At 40.9% G+C, this 13910-nt stretch overlaps 1 protein-coding gene across 2 annotated transcripts; it reads left to right on the top strand.

Moving 5' to 3' along the window:
- Positions 1–1414: 1414 nt before the first annotated feature.
- On the top strand, positions 1415–13578 carry LOC140349478 (B-cadherin). 2 transcript variants are annotated; one of them, XM_072435826.1, is made up of 13 exons: positions 1415–1520; positions 2060–2215; positions 5530–5677; positions 5747–5919; positions 6740–6868; positions 8023–8208; positions 8286–8530; positions 8602–8744; positions 9774–9998; positions 11134–11358; positions 11757–11881; positions 12287–12424; positions 13264–13578. In XM_072435826.1, exons 1-13 carry the CDS (start codon positions 1512–1514, stop codon positions 13507–13509), a joined length of 2148 nt encoding a protein of 715 aa, XP_072291927.1. In that variant the 5' UTR covers positions 1415–1511; the 3' UTR covers positions 13510–13578. The 2 variants fall into 2 exon arrangements, with proteins under 2 accessions (XP_072291927.1, XP_072291926.1); XM_072435825.1 differs by having other exon boundaries at positions 11128–11358.
- The last annotated feature ends 332 nt before the right edge of the window (positions 13579–13910 follow it).

The following is a 13910-nucleotide window of genomic DNA, read 5'->3' as shown; positions in this document are numbered from 1 at the left end:
CTTTGCACAATTTTCCCTGTTGTGAAAAAGTTTGTCTTGTATTAATGTAAAACCAAATGTGATTGATGTTTTTAATATGTGAAAATTTCACGTCTTTGCCATGTTTTATTGAAAATTTGTATTAAATTTTAAATCTGAATTTTTTTGGTTTGTGGCAAAATGCTGTGGGTCTTAGCTGTTCGTAAGCGGTCACTGGAAGGTGGAAAACAGGCTTAGAGTATGACCTTGCTAGTTTTAAAAGAAGGAATATTGCTTTTGTAAAAAATTATAACAATAGTCATATTATAGTAAAAATAGTAATAATAAAGTAATAAATCAATAAAAGCCTGAGTAAAATGAGCCCCAATCGCCTTTAGTCAAAGCGTTTTCACCCGTTTGAAGAGAACTGCACAAGCCGTGTGAGAAACCGTTGACAAAATAAACAAGTGAATCCGTGGAGCTCAGCCAAACCTTAAGATATTTTGTAAACTCATTCTAAGCGCCACTCAAACTGAAATATCCATGTGAAGTCAAATGGAACGTTTAAATGAAACCCAATCTATAAACATAAAGTCCATTGCTACTGTAAAAAAAAAGTCTTTAACATCTATTTGAAGAAGAAGAAAAAAAAGCAGAAAAGTGGGTGTGTAGGATTCACCCTCATCAACAAACCAGTGTGTTGTGAGTGACATCAACAGTTCACCTTAAACTGATATCATCGAACAGCTTCTCATTTCCTATTGTTAAAAGCGCCTGGCTGTCTCTGCTGTCACTCTCACGACTTGGAAGGCAGAGGACTTATAAATGCTACTACTATCAATCTGAAATATGGCATTTGGAATCTTTGTTTTCCTTCACCAAATCTTGGTAAGTATAATTTGGCAAAATTGTTTATCAAATTGTCAACAAAATAAAATATGGGATGTGTAATTTTGTTTTTACAGTGGCTTGTTGCTGTACCAGAGACTCAGATTCAACCACCAGAGTCCTCACATCTACAGTTACTCAGCAACAATTACAACGTAAGCCATTTGGCCAATGTATAATTCTATTGATCCTTTAAAAGTTTGAAAACAAAAACATTCTAAATTCCGAATTTGAGGTAAAAGGAAAAGTTATATCAGATATACATTTAAAGCCAGTTACTGTAGTTTTTATTTATCTTTATTATTAAAACAATAATTAATTTAATCTATAGATCTGTGACATACTTAACCACAAATAATATTTTTTGTGAAGCTCAAATGCAATTGTGACATTTCTACTATGGACATTTTCTTTTCTTTATTTAATATCTGTAGTGATAAGATGTTGCCTCTATTCCTGAATTTGGATCATTCTGATGGCTTGGCCTTTAAAAGGGTCTAACTCTGTCATTTCTTTAGAAGCAGGTCGTGTCCGACACGAGTCTAGAGAACATTGCTCCAGGACATTTTCCACGTCTGTCCGGCCGCTTGAAGCGAGTCAAAAGGGAGTGGGTGATTCCTCCTTTGTACTTCCCTGAAAACGACAGAGGGCCATTTCCTAAGTACATGGTCAAAGTAAGTTGGTACATACAGTACTTAAATGAATGTTATGTTAGGATTGGGAGAAAAAAAATAAAAAGTGGCTATGTTTTGGTGACTGGAATCAAAATTCTGTTAGCTTTTAAATATGGTTTGTTAAAAAAAAACACATGACATTTTCTTTATCATCAACATATTGTAGTTTACCATATATAATATTCCAACTACAATAGCTCCATTGTTATAGTACCATAGCTATTTTTAAGCCAGAGCTGGGTCCAAGTCCTTCTTTAGTCCCAAGTTTGTGGCTCACAAGTACAAGTCGAGTCTAAGTTCTAGGGTCTTTTCAAATTGAAATGAGCAAACACAACATGTATATTCACAATGTACTTGATTTTTGTGAATGATCTTTCATTAAAAAAGTCCTGCTCATGATTGAGAAGAGGGAAGGACTCCAGCGTCACTAGCCTCCAAGTCCAAGTCACGTCTCAAGTCCTCAAAATAGTGCGGCTCAAGTCCACTCCACTGGTGCATAGTCGGTCTGAAGTGCCCTGTGTGTCGTGTACTGTTTTCAGATCAAAACGAGCAAAGATGCAGCGGTGGAGATAAACTACAGGATCAAAGGGCCGGGGGCGGATGAACCTCCAGAGGGGCTGTTCACGGTGGAGCGCAGGTCAGGAGTACTGCAGGTCACCCAGCCGCTGGACAGAGAGAAGAGAGACACCTATAATGTGAGCTCCAACAGGCTTTTAGAGACTTTGTCTAGTTTGTTTTTATTGGCACTGAGATGTACATGTCCAATGCATTCATTAACACTTTTCAGAATAAGTTTATTGCCATTTATCAATGAACAGGATTCACGGATATAGGAACTTGTCCTGGCGGTTCGGTGCAACACAAACATAACACTGAACAATAAATACAAAGACAATGGACAATAAATAACTACCGGGTATTAAAATGGGTAAGTAGAGTTAAAAATAGACATGATATGTACACAAAATTAAATATGTGGTGAAATAAAAGTGGACAGTGCAGTGAGTGCAAAGTGCTTAGGAAGTGTTCATGAGTACAACGGCAGAAGGAAAGAAACTGTTCTTATGACGGGAGGTTCTTGTCCGGATGGACCGTAGCTTCCTGCCTGAGGGGAGTGGCCTCCTGTCTGAGGGGAGTGGCCTCCTGTCTGAGGGGAGTGGCCTCCTGCCTGAGGGGAGTGGCCTCCTGTCTGAGGGGAGTGGCTCAAATAGTTCGTGTGCTGGGGGAGAAGGGTCGGCTGTGATTCGACCTGCACGTCCTAGAGTCCTGGAGACGTACAGGTCCTGCAGAGCTGGAAGTCTGCAGCCGATCACCTTCTCAGCAGAGGCACAATGTGCTGTAGTCTCTGTTTGTCCCTGGCTGTGGCTCCAGCATACCACACAGTGATGGAGGAGGTGAGGATGGACTCGATGATGGTCGTGTAGAACTGCACCATCATCTCTGCTGGCAGCTTTGCTTTCTTCAGCTGCCACAGGAAGTACATCCTCTGCTGGGCCTTCCCGGTGAGAGAGCTGATGGTGGGCTCCTGCTTGAGGTCCTGGGTGATGGTGATACCGAGAAAGCAGAGGGATTCCACAGTGGAGATGGGGGAGCCCGAGATGGTGAGGGGGAGCTGGGGGGCTTTACCTTTCCTGAAGTCCACGACCATCTCCACTGTTCTCTGGGTGTTGAGCTCCAGGTTGTTACCGCTGCACCAGGACACCAGCCGCTCCACCTCCCTCCTGTAGGCAGACTTATCCCCGTCCGAGATGAGCCCGATGAGGGTGGTGTCGTCCGCAAACTTGATTAGTTTAACGGAGTCATGGCTGGAGGTGCAGCAGTTCGTGTATAGGGAGAAGAGCAGGTGAGAAAGTACACAGCCCCGTGGTGCTCTTGTGCTGATGGTCCGTGTGTCCGAGACATTCTTCCCCAGCCGCACGCACTGCGTCCGATCCGTCAGGATGTTAGTGATCCACCTGCAGGTGGAGTCGAGTATTTGGGTTGCATTTACCTTATAAGATAAAACATAATGTTTATTTGTCCCACCAAAGTATCAAAAATATGCATGATAAATAACCACAAAAATATATCATAGTTATAACTGTTTAAAATATACCTTGAATAAAATGAAGATACAAATTTGAAATGTGTTGGATGGGAAATGGAATAAAATGTTTTCACAATAATCGACATCTTGGTAATTCCAGAAAAGCAAATTCACAAAACAGTAAGTATCCAGAATTTAAATTATAAATGTAAAAAAAAAAAGAAAAAAAATGTCGTTACTAGTTTTTTAAAGAACCTTTTGGCCTTCAGGCTTTCGTTAGACAGCATAGTCTTCTACTGAAAGTGTTTTTCAGACTTCCTATAGTGATCTGTTCTTCTGTATCTACCTCTGTATCTACCTGCGTTGCACCAATGAAATTTCCCCATGTGGGACAATAAAGGAATATCTTATCTTATCTTATCTTATAGTGTATAATGGGGATGAGACTGCGGAAGGATATTGCAGCAAACTGTCGAGAGCCTGATTCAAACGCTGCAGGTTGCTCACATGACGCTCACATGGTGCTCACATGGTGCTCACATGGCGCTCACATGGCGCTCACATGGCGCTCACATGACGCTCACATGGTGCTCACATGGTGCTCACATGGCGCTCACATGGCGCTCACATGGCGCTCACATGGCGCTCACATGACGCTCACATGGTGCTCACATGGTGCTCACATGGCGCTCACATGGTGCTCACATGGCGCTCACATGGCGCTCACATGGCGCTCACATGACGCTCACATGGCGCTCACATGGATCACATGGCGCTCACATGGCGCTCACATGGCGCTCACATGGCGCTCACATGACGCTCACATGGTGCTCACATGGTGCTCACATGGCGCTCACATGACGCTCACATGGCGCTCACATGGATCACATGGCGCTCACATGGCGCTCACATGACGCTCACATGGTGCTCACATGGTGCTCACATGGCGCTCACATGGCGCTCACATGGCGCTCACATGACGCTCACATGGCGCTCACATGGATCACATGGCGCTCACATGGCGCTCACATGGCGCTCACATGACGCTCACATGGCGCTCACATGGATCACATGGCGCTCACATGGATCACATGGCGCTCACATGGTGCTCACATGACGCTCACATGGATCACATGGCGCTCACATGGCGCTCACATGACGCTCACATGGTGCTCACATGGCGCTCACATGGATCACATGGCGCTCACATGGCGCTCACATGACGCTCACATGGTGCTCACATGGTGCTCACATGGCGCTCACATGGCGCTCACATGACGCTCACATGGCGCTCACATGGATCACATGGCGCTCACATGGCGCTCACATGACGCTCACATGGTGCTCACATGGTGCTCACATGGCGCTCACATGGCGCTCACATGGCGCTCACATGACGCTCACATGGTGCTCACATGGTGCTCACATGGCGCTCACATGGCGCTCACATGGCGCTCACATGACGCTCACATGGCGCTCACATGGATCACATGGCGCTCACATGGCGCTCACATGGCGCTCACATGACGCTCACATGGCGCTCACATGGATCACATGGCGCTCACATGGATCACATGGCGCTCACATGGTGCTCACATGGCGCTCACATGAAAATTGTAAACTTGAAATTGAAAATCATAATTGTGATCTGGACTATACAGACTCTAAAGTACTTACAAAAATGTTTCATACGAAAGACATTGCCGTTATTAAATAAATAAAAAAATAATCTAATCAAAATATTTATTACATAATATTTCATCAATAAAACCCTGTATTTGTTAATATGTTCTGTCTAGAAGCCTCACCATATTTCAACCTTTATATGATGGATAATGTATTTAAAAAAATATCAATTGAAATAAAAATAATCATCGGACTAGTCGACTGAAAGAAAAAAAAGATTGTTACTTAATTGTTATTGATTACCTGTTATCAGCTGTAATATTTTGTCTCTGGATGTGTCTTGTCCATGTACTGCAGCTCTGGGTCCATGCCGTCCATGCACATGACGGCAGCAAAGCTGAGGAGCCCATGGAGCTGATCATCCACGTTATCGACCTGAACGACAACCACCCAGAATTCACTCTGAGCTCCTCCTACGGCAACGTCAGCGAAAGTGCCAAGACTGGTGAGCGAAGTCCTGAGCAGAGTTGATGTGTTTGAAGTGCACATAACCTGGACTTCCTGTTCTCTACAGGGGACTTTGTCATGCGGGTGACGGCCACAGACAGAGATGACCCCCAGACGGACCATGCCATGATCAAGTATCGAATATTGTCCCAAACTCCAGAAGTACCATCCGACTACACCTTTGCCATAAACCCATTGAGTGGAGTGGTCAGTCTGACCGGAGGAGGACTGGACAGAGAGGTACATGTGTCTGGAAAAGCACGTTCCAGAGTTTCAGGATTATTAAAGGGGAAATGTTATGTAAAGTCAAATTTAATGAACGTTTAGCCTTGTTACAACAGTGTTTCCTCATCATTATTTTCCCCAAAGTTGTATTTTCATTGATTCCTACATGTTTGAGTTAATCTGGTATTTTTATTATACAGTGAACCCTCGTTTATCACGGGGGTTACGTTCCAAAACGAACCTGCAATAGGCGAAATCCGCAAAGTAGAAACCTTTATTTTTTTACAGTTATTATACAATGAAATACTCCATAAAACATTGAAGCTCACGCGCGGCGCCGCTCTCACCGGCGTGTCCCGCAGCTCACACGCGCGCTCTCACCGGCCTCGCAAACTTCAATTTGGCAAGCGGTTTTACGTACGTGTACATATTAATCCATAACGTTATTGACACACAGGTAGAGAAGACGCGGAGAGACTGTTTAGCCAATCAGAATGCAGAACACAATGCATGCACGAAGCAGCGAGACCGCGAAAAGTGAACCGCGTTATAGCGAGGGTTCATTATTTGAGCTAAAGAAAATAAGGCTGTAGTGAAATATACTGTATTCCACAATTTGTTATTCATAAAACATTGAGCATTTGATATAAACCATAAACCAAGCCATCTGCATGTTGAATCAGTCAACTGCATCGTAATATTTGCAGCTGTGTCAGTCATACACCTACATTTTAGTGATAAACTGTCAGTTGTGGCTTTACTTGACCACAATATATAGTCTTGTTTGTTTTATTCTTCTTGTAAATGTCCTTTTAACCGTGCTTCTCTTCATCAGACCCATTCAGAGTACAAGCTGATCATTCAAGCTGCCGACATGAACGGCGCGGGCCTTTCCACTACATGCACAGCAACTGTCACCATCACCGACAGCAACGATAACGCCCCACAGTTCACCATCAAATCGGTACGTTTTGTTTGTTAAAATGCAGTACAAATTGTATAGATACAAATATTTTAAACATTTTTTTTAATTTCAGATTGATTGTTTGTCTTGTTAAAAAAAACTAAAATCAAAATGGTTATCAATATTACTTTCCTATAGACCCAATAAAGTTTATAAAGTTTATAAACAAAGAGCCAAACTGATCTCAGACCAGTAGAAGTGACTGAATGGTGGTGGATGGATACAAACTGAAGAGAAATCACAATTTCAGTGATTGCAACGGTTAAAAAGCCACAGTTATTGGTTTATTATTATTTTATTTGAGCGTATCTCCATTTAGGTCTTATTATGTATCAACACAACAGCAGTGCTCCTCTATGTTTTTAAAGAGCTACTATGTAACTTTTCTGGTGGGTGGGGTGGGGGATCTGATACATTCTTGTCTCCACGTAGATTTTACTGCTACAAATTGTTATTTGTATGAAAATGGAACTTAACTCATATCAACCAATTACAATATTGGTCATGAAATGTAGTTTGATTATTATTTTACGTAATGTATTTTAAACATATTTTCAGAAATTGCTCAGCCCTGTAAATCCATTAAAATACTCCAGAGTGGAGGCGACTGGAGGTAAAATGAAGAATGAATGATTACATGATGATGAAATGACATCAGATGCTTTTAATAATGCAAAAATAAGCAACAATTTGGAATTCCCAGGGTAGAAATGTCAGTTTGTTTGCTTCTTTATGACAAAGGAGGAAGATAAAAGCTTCACAAAAAGTATAATTTGTGGTAAAGTGTCTAATATATCTGTTGATAAAATGAAAATCTATTGTGGGCTGTGAGTATTTATCCAGAAAAAACAAAAACATCTGAATTTTGCCTTCATAAAAAAAAAAAAAAAATCCTTTTAAATAAACAGAAAATGTCAAATACAACAGTAAATGTCTTAAAACTAGGCTCTGATGTCACTCACATGCTTCTGAGTGGTTTTCATTTGACAAAACCAGCTTGATTTGTCATATTTTGTCATATTCTGATTTTAATGCAAGTTCCTCCATTCAAATCCCACTATTTTCCACTTCACTTTTGTCTCAGTTCCCTCCATTCCAGAACCTTCAATTTTGTAAAGAGTCTATTATTCAAAGTCATTTGTGAATTTTTCCAGGCCTTTGCAACCATCCCTGAGAACGAGGCTGGAGTTGAAGTTTTCAGGTTTCAAGTCACTGATGAAGATGAGCTGGGATCCGCCAACGCCAATACAAAATACGCTATAGTCAAAGGAAACGAGGGAGTGCACTTCAAAATCAGCACAGGCCCGGACAGAATGCAGGGGATCCTTTCTACACTCAAGGTTTGATCAACTCTTGTCACACATCTGAGCTTTCGATTCCCTTTTTTCTTAGCTTAAATCGCTGCTCTTGTTGACAGAAGTTGGATTTCGAGAGCACTTCCACCTTCACCCTGCTGGTCGCGGTCACCAATGAAGCCGCCTTCACTCGACCGGTTTCTACCTCCACTGCAACGATCGCTGTGAAAGTGGAAGACAAGAACGAGCCGCCCATGTTCGCTCCGTCCAAAATACAAGTGTCCCTCTCTGAAGATGCGCAGGTTGGCAGTTCTGTGACTTACCTCAGAGCCGTAGATCCCGACACGGCGCGAAGAACCAAAATACGGTAGGTTTTTTACTTTTCCATTGCGCAAAAGAGACAGAGTTTAGTGACGTGTTTGTTGTTTGTTGTGTTAGATTTAAGTTGAACACAGATGCTGCTGGGTGGTTCCACCTTGACCCAGACACAGGGAGAGTGAGTGTTCGAAGTGACATGGACAGAGAATCACATTTTGTTCGAGACAACAAATACTCTGTCCTTGTTTTGGCCTATGACAACGGTATGTGGTGTGAGGTAACTGCTCTGCACAATCTCTTCAGTATATTATTATTATTTAGTGTGAGATGATGTCATACTCTCAAATGAGAGTATGACATCATCTCACACTAAATCTACGAGATCTACGGAAAGCTAACAATATAGTGCATTCAATGGCTGTTTTAGTGTTACTAATGTTTAATTGAAGTTAAACGCTCGAATTAAAGGCACAATGCATTACTTTTAGCCAAAACATTTGTCTAAAACTGTACCATGTTTTTTGTCATTTTGAATGGCTGAATGTATTGAGACCTTTGTCTGTGAGTGGGCTTGCATTTCCACAAACCTGACTTGTACTTGACCTGGAGGAGGCTTCACCTGCTGGTTTCCATGGAAATGTTGTTCCTTTGGCTGTAATATTCCACAATATGGCATAAAAAGCATCTCTCTACATGCATGCTCAGAATTATGATTAAAAATCCACGAAATCTCTGCGATGTGCCTACTCTTGAAAGTTACATCCTGTGGCTTTAAGCAAGGCATTATCATTTCTAGATCATTAGTTTACATTTTGTACATTGAAAACCATAATACGGCTCTAAAACCACTTGATAATGACTTCCTGTTCCCTGAACCTTAAATGTATGACCCAAGGTATTATTATTTTATTTTAATAATCACAAGTAAACACAGAGCTGTGGGCGGAGATAGGGGTTAAGTGAAAATGGCATATGTCAGAGCAATAAAGCCACAAATACAAAATGACTGAAACATGCATGCATGAATCAATCAATCAATCAATCAATCAATCAATCAATCATTCAATCAAAACACAGTAAACTGAGTAAACTGCTCTTATAACATGGTTCAATTAGTAAAGTGAAGTTGATATGTCCCTTTAAAGAATCTGCACATTTTAAAGAATCATGTACATGCCTTTCCTTGCCATACAAAAACTGAATAGATGTATATGTATTATGGAATATTGTGTATTTGTTAGTTTCACTCTTTTGTTTGTGTGCAGTGTAACCTGATAAATGTCCTGTTTCAGATACAGTCCCAGCCACAGGAACAGGCACTCTTCTGGTGACTCTGCTGGATGTAAACGACAACGCTCCGGTGATCCAGCAGAGGAAAGTCAGTGTGTGCAGCGTGGATCCTGACCCTGTTCAGCTGGACATCGTGGACCCGGACAGCCCTGGCAACGCTGGACCTTTTACTGTGGAACTACAAAGAGAGCACTTCAAGAGCTGGAACATCAAGACCAACTCGTCAAGTAAAAGACTACAATTTGAATGAGCTTTTGGAACTATAGCCAAATGGAAATGCTACTTATTTTCCACGATAAATCTTAAGCGTAATCATTATTTTGTCGTTTCAAACAATAAGACTAAGAAGATTATTAATTATAATTGCCTAATGGCGACCGGACTAAAATATCAATATTTGGTGATTATCCTAGAATCAGTGCCAAAACTCAATGACAATTAAACAATGTTAATTTTGTCTCAATTTTATACATCCGTAAAGTTAAGTTTATTTTAAAGACTATCATTTAGAAGATGTAAGCAAACCTCTTAACTCGAAAAAGAAATAAACTCAAGAACCCAACAGAAGGCAGAATGACCCCAAAAACCTAGTACATTATATAAGGGCCCATTCAGCGGGCTTTGAACAAATATAACATCAGTGCAGTAGTCAAATCATGCCAAAACCGTAAAGCCAACTGTCAGTACATGTGAAAAAGAAAAGAACGTGAGGAGGAGACTCACCAAGACAAAAGAGAACGAGCTGATTATGAGTCTAAAGTCAACCATGTGTTCTTAAAACCATGACGACTGAGCCTTTCTCCTCTCACACTGCTCCAGAGACCACCAGGCGACAGACCACACGAGCTCATCATGATCTCATAACCAGGGATGTCAAGGTTATTATTAAGCTATAATAATGAGTATTCAGGTCACATTATAATCGTAAGAACCAAAAAATAATAATCCTGACAATTTAATAAGCAAAATTAAGTATTTTTTGTTCAATGTATCGTCCAGGAAATAGACCTCAATGTAAAGAACTGTTTTATCTGGGTGTTTTTGTCACATTTAAACTTATTTTGTCTCTCAGGGAGTTTAATTTGGTCACTAACTTAAACATGTCAGACACAGGAATGAAAGAAAATGAAAGATTTCACTTTTGTTTGGTCACAGTCTCGATAATCTTCAATAATTGTTCAATCGTGATGGTTTTTCTCACAAAAAATAATCGCAACACTAAAATTTGATACATCCCTAGTTTTAATATTGTCTTTAAAAAGAACTTAAGTTTGCAGAGGTTAAAACCGCATCATTCATATCATTGTAAAATAAACCGTTTTGTAAAATGTGTCTGAACTGAAGAAATGAATTCAGTTCCAGGCCACGCAGTATTTCTGAGCCCCACGCGCCGGATGCTCCCGGGCCGGTCCTCGGTCCTGCTGCGGGTCTACGACACAGGCTCGGTCTTTCAGGACAGCTCCCTGCAGGTGGAGGTGTGTGAGTGCGAGGGAGCCATGACAACCTGCAGCCTGCCTCGCTCTGAGCCTCTGCACCGCCGCCTCTCCTACGTCTCCTTAGTCCTGGGAGCCATTTTCACACTCCTTTGTAAGTCATGTGACCCTTTAGAATGCTCTGAGGTCAGAATGTACAAACGTCCGGGATGAAGGTGACTGGAGAACAAATTGGCATAAACCATAATGTATTTTTAAAAATGAACTGACAACAGGTGTTTTTTAAGTCTTTAAAACAAAACAAAAATAAGCAACGTGTTTGAATTTCCATGGTTGAAATCTTAGTTTACTCTTCTATTGCAAATGATCGACAAAAATACTAGTTTCGAGCCTCAAAATTCTATTAATTTCTGTCTGTATTCGTCCAGTAATGCCTAAATATGTGGATTTTTCCTTCCCAAAATACAGTTTGTATCTGAATGGTTTTCTTCTGCCAGAACCACCTTGATTTGTTTGTAATATTCTGAGGTTTCTACATCGCAATTCACACAGTGCTGCTGTTGCTGGTGATCCTGATAAGGAGGAGAAAACACATAGACAATGTTGCGCTTCTTAAAGATGAATCGAGAGACAACATTTTCTGCTACGACGAGGAGGGCGGTGGAGAGGAAGACCGGGTAAGTGCATTAAGGACACTTGATTCAAATTGGACTTTTTGGAAGTTGTATTTATCTTCATTCACGCTCGCTTTATGAATCGTGTTTGGAAACCCTCTCCCTCCGAGCTACAGAAAACACTTTATTCCATTTTATTCCAGTTATATGATGTCATAGGTAGAGTTCTGAGAGGTTTTTGCTATTTTTGAGTCCAGAAATCATCACAGGACTGTACAAGGCTGAAGGCTAAAGGCTATAGGCGAATAACAATACAATCCTTTTGTGTGCTAGTTCTAATATTGCCATCACTTTTCTTTCAATTCATAATATATATATTACAAAAAAGCCAATTATACTTTGCATCCACACATGGGCATTTATGTGCACTTTCTGTTTGATGTGTCCCCCCTTAATTTCCTTTCATAGGACTTTGATCGGAGTCTGCTGCAGCGGGGGCTGAATGAGCAGCAGGAGGTGGTCTTCACTGAGGTGGTCTCTGCTGATCACGCTCGCCCAAACGACCAGCCTCAGCCCAATGAAGACATAGGGCAATTTATCTCAGAGGTAAAGATGTCATGTGTTTTATCCTGGTATTTCTAAATACTAACGAGAGCACTGATATTTCACCTTTTCCAAAAGCGTGTTTCCAAATCTTCAGTTTCAGCACAAAGCTTTGACAGAGAAAACATGGATAATGTGTAAACAGCTTTGAAACAGTAGGCAATTCAGTTCATTTGGAAATGGACATATTTACCTATAAGTGGGACAGTGGGCTTGAAAATATACAAATATTAATATTTTTTTAAGTTTTAGGGTAATTCAAGCAATGAAATGATCAGAAATCTAGATTCATCATCGTCAATTGTCTTTGTTAAATTGTTTTATAACCAGTCAGACAGAAATAGCATGATATCGAGACAAAATTCACCCAAATTCAAATTTGTCTGATTTAACAATTAACATTTTACAAGTTTGGATAAATGCTCAATTTGCATCGTTTTTTATCATATTTACACAGCTGTGTAGGCCCTGTAGTGTAATTCAGCTGGACAAACGTTTTAAGCACAAAGATGTTTCGTCGCTCGTCCAAGAAGCGTCTTCAGTTCCTTTGCTCTCTGATTGAATCCATCTTCTGCAGTACAACCCCCGAGTGAGGACCAAAGCATGTGGCTGTGTGAAATGTGCCTTCAGTAGGTATGAGAAGGCCAATAAAACGAGCAGTACAGAATTGGAGTAATAAAGCTCGTGACATCCCAGTACATCCAAAACTCAGAAACTACTGTGTCCAAATGTCTTCAGTCTTCAAACGTTTGTCTGGCTGAAAGAATGACATTTTCTTTTGCTATAAATGACATGTTTTCCACGTTGCATGTTCTTGGCTCAGTTGTGGTCATGTGTTGTAGAACTTGCTGGCTGCAGACGCTGACTCCAGCGCTCCTCTGTACGACTCTCTGCTGGTGTTTGACTTCGAGGGCGCCGGCTCAGAGGCCTACTCTCTCAGCTCTCTGGACTCCTCGGACTCAGAACTGGACCAGGACTTTGGGGGTCTGCAGGACTGGGGGCCGCGCTTTAGCAGGCTGGCTGACATGTACACAACAGGAGTCGAGGATGACGCTGATATTCTGCCAGGGAAAACCGAATGGGTTTGAGCTTCTTTTTCATCACTCGCTCATTAAAGGATGTTTTTGGTATCCAAGGAAGTTTATTTGATTTTTTTATTGCATCCAAGTGTTGAATGACTATTCTGTGCACTGTATTTTGAGTATATATATATATATATATATATATATATATATATATATATATATATACTTATTGTATTTATATGCATTTTTCAGATGTTTGTAATATATTATATTATTTTAAAGGGGACATATTATGATAATTATTATTACATAATTATTTTAATCAGTTATATTTTGATTTCTGCATGCTTGATCCTGTCCTGCAACTGAGGCTCAAGTGCTCAGAGAATTCCTGTTTTACCCTACCCTCTATCCCCGCCCACATCCCTGTACTTTTATTTATTTAGAATGATTTGGAAATTCAG

This window comes from Eucyclogobius newberryi, unplaced genomic scaffold (genome assembly GCF_026437365.1).
Source record: "Eucyclogobius newberryi isolate DKJ021-1_F unplaced genomic scaffold, fEucNew1.0.hap1 SCAF_7, whole genome shotgun sequence".
Classification (NCBI taxonomy): domain Eukaryota; kingdom Metazoa; phylum Chordata; class Actinopteri; order Gobiiformes; family Gobiidae; genus Eucyclogobius; species Eucyclogobius newberryi.
The sequence above is the reverse complement of the archived record's forward strand: the minus strand, read 5'-3'. Positions and strand labels throughout refer to the sequence as shown.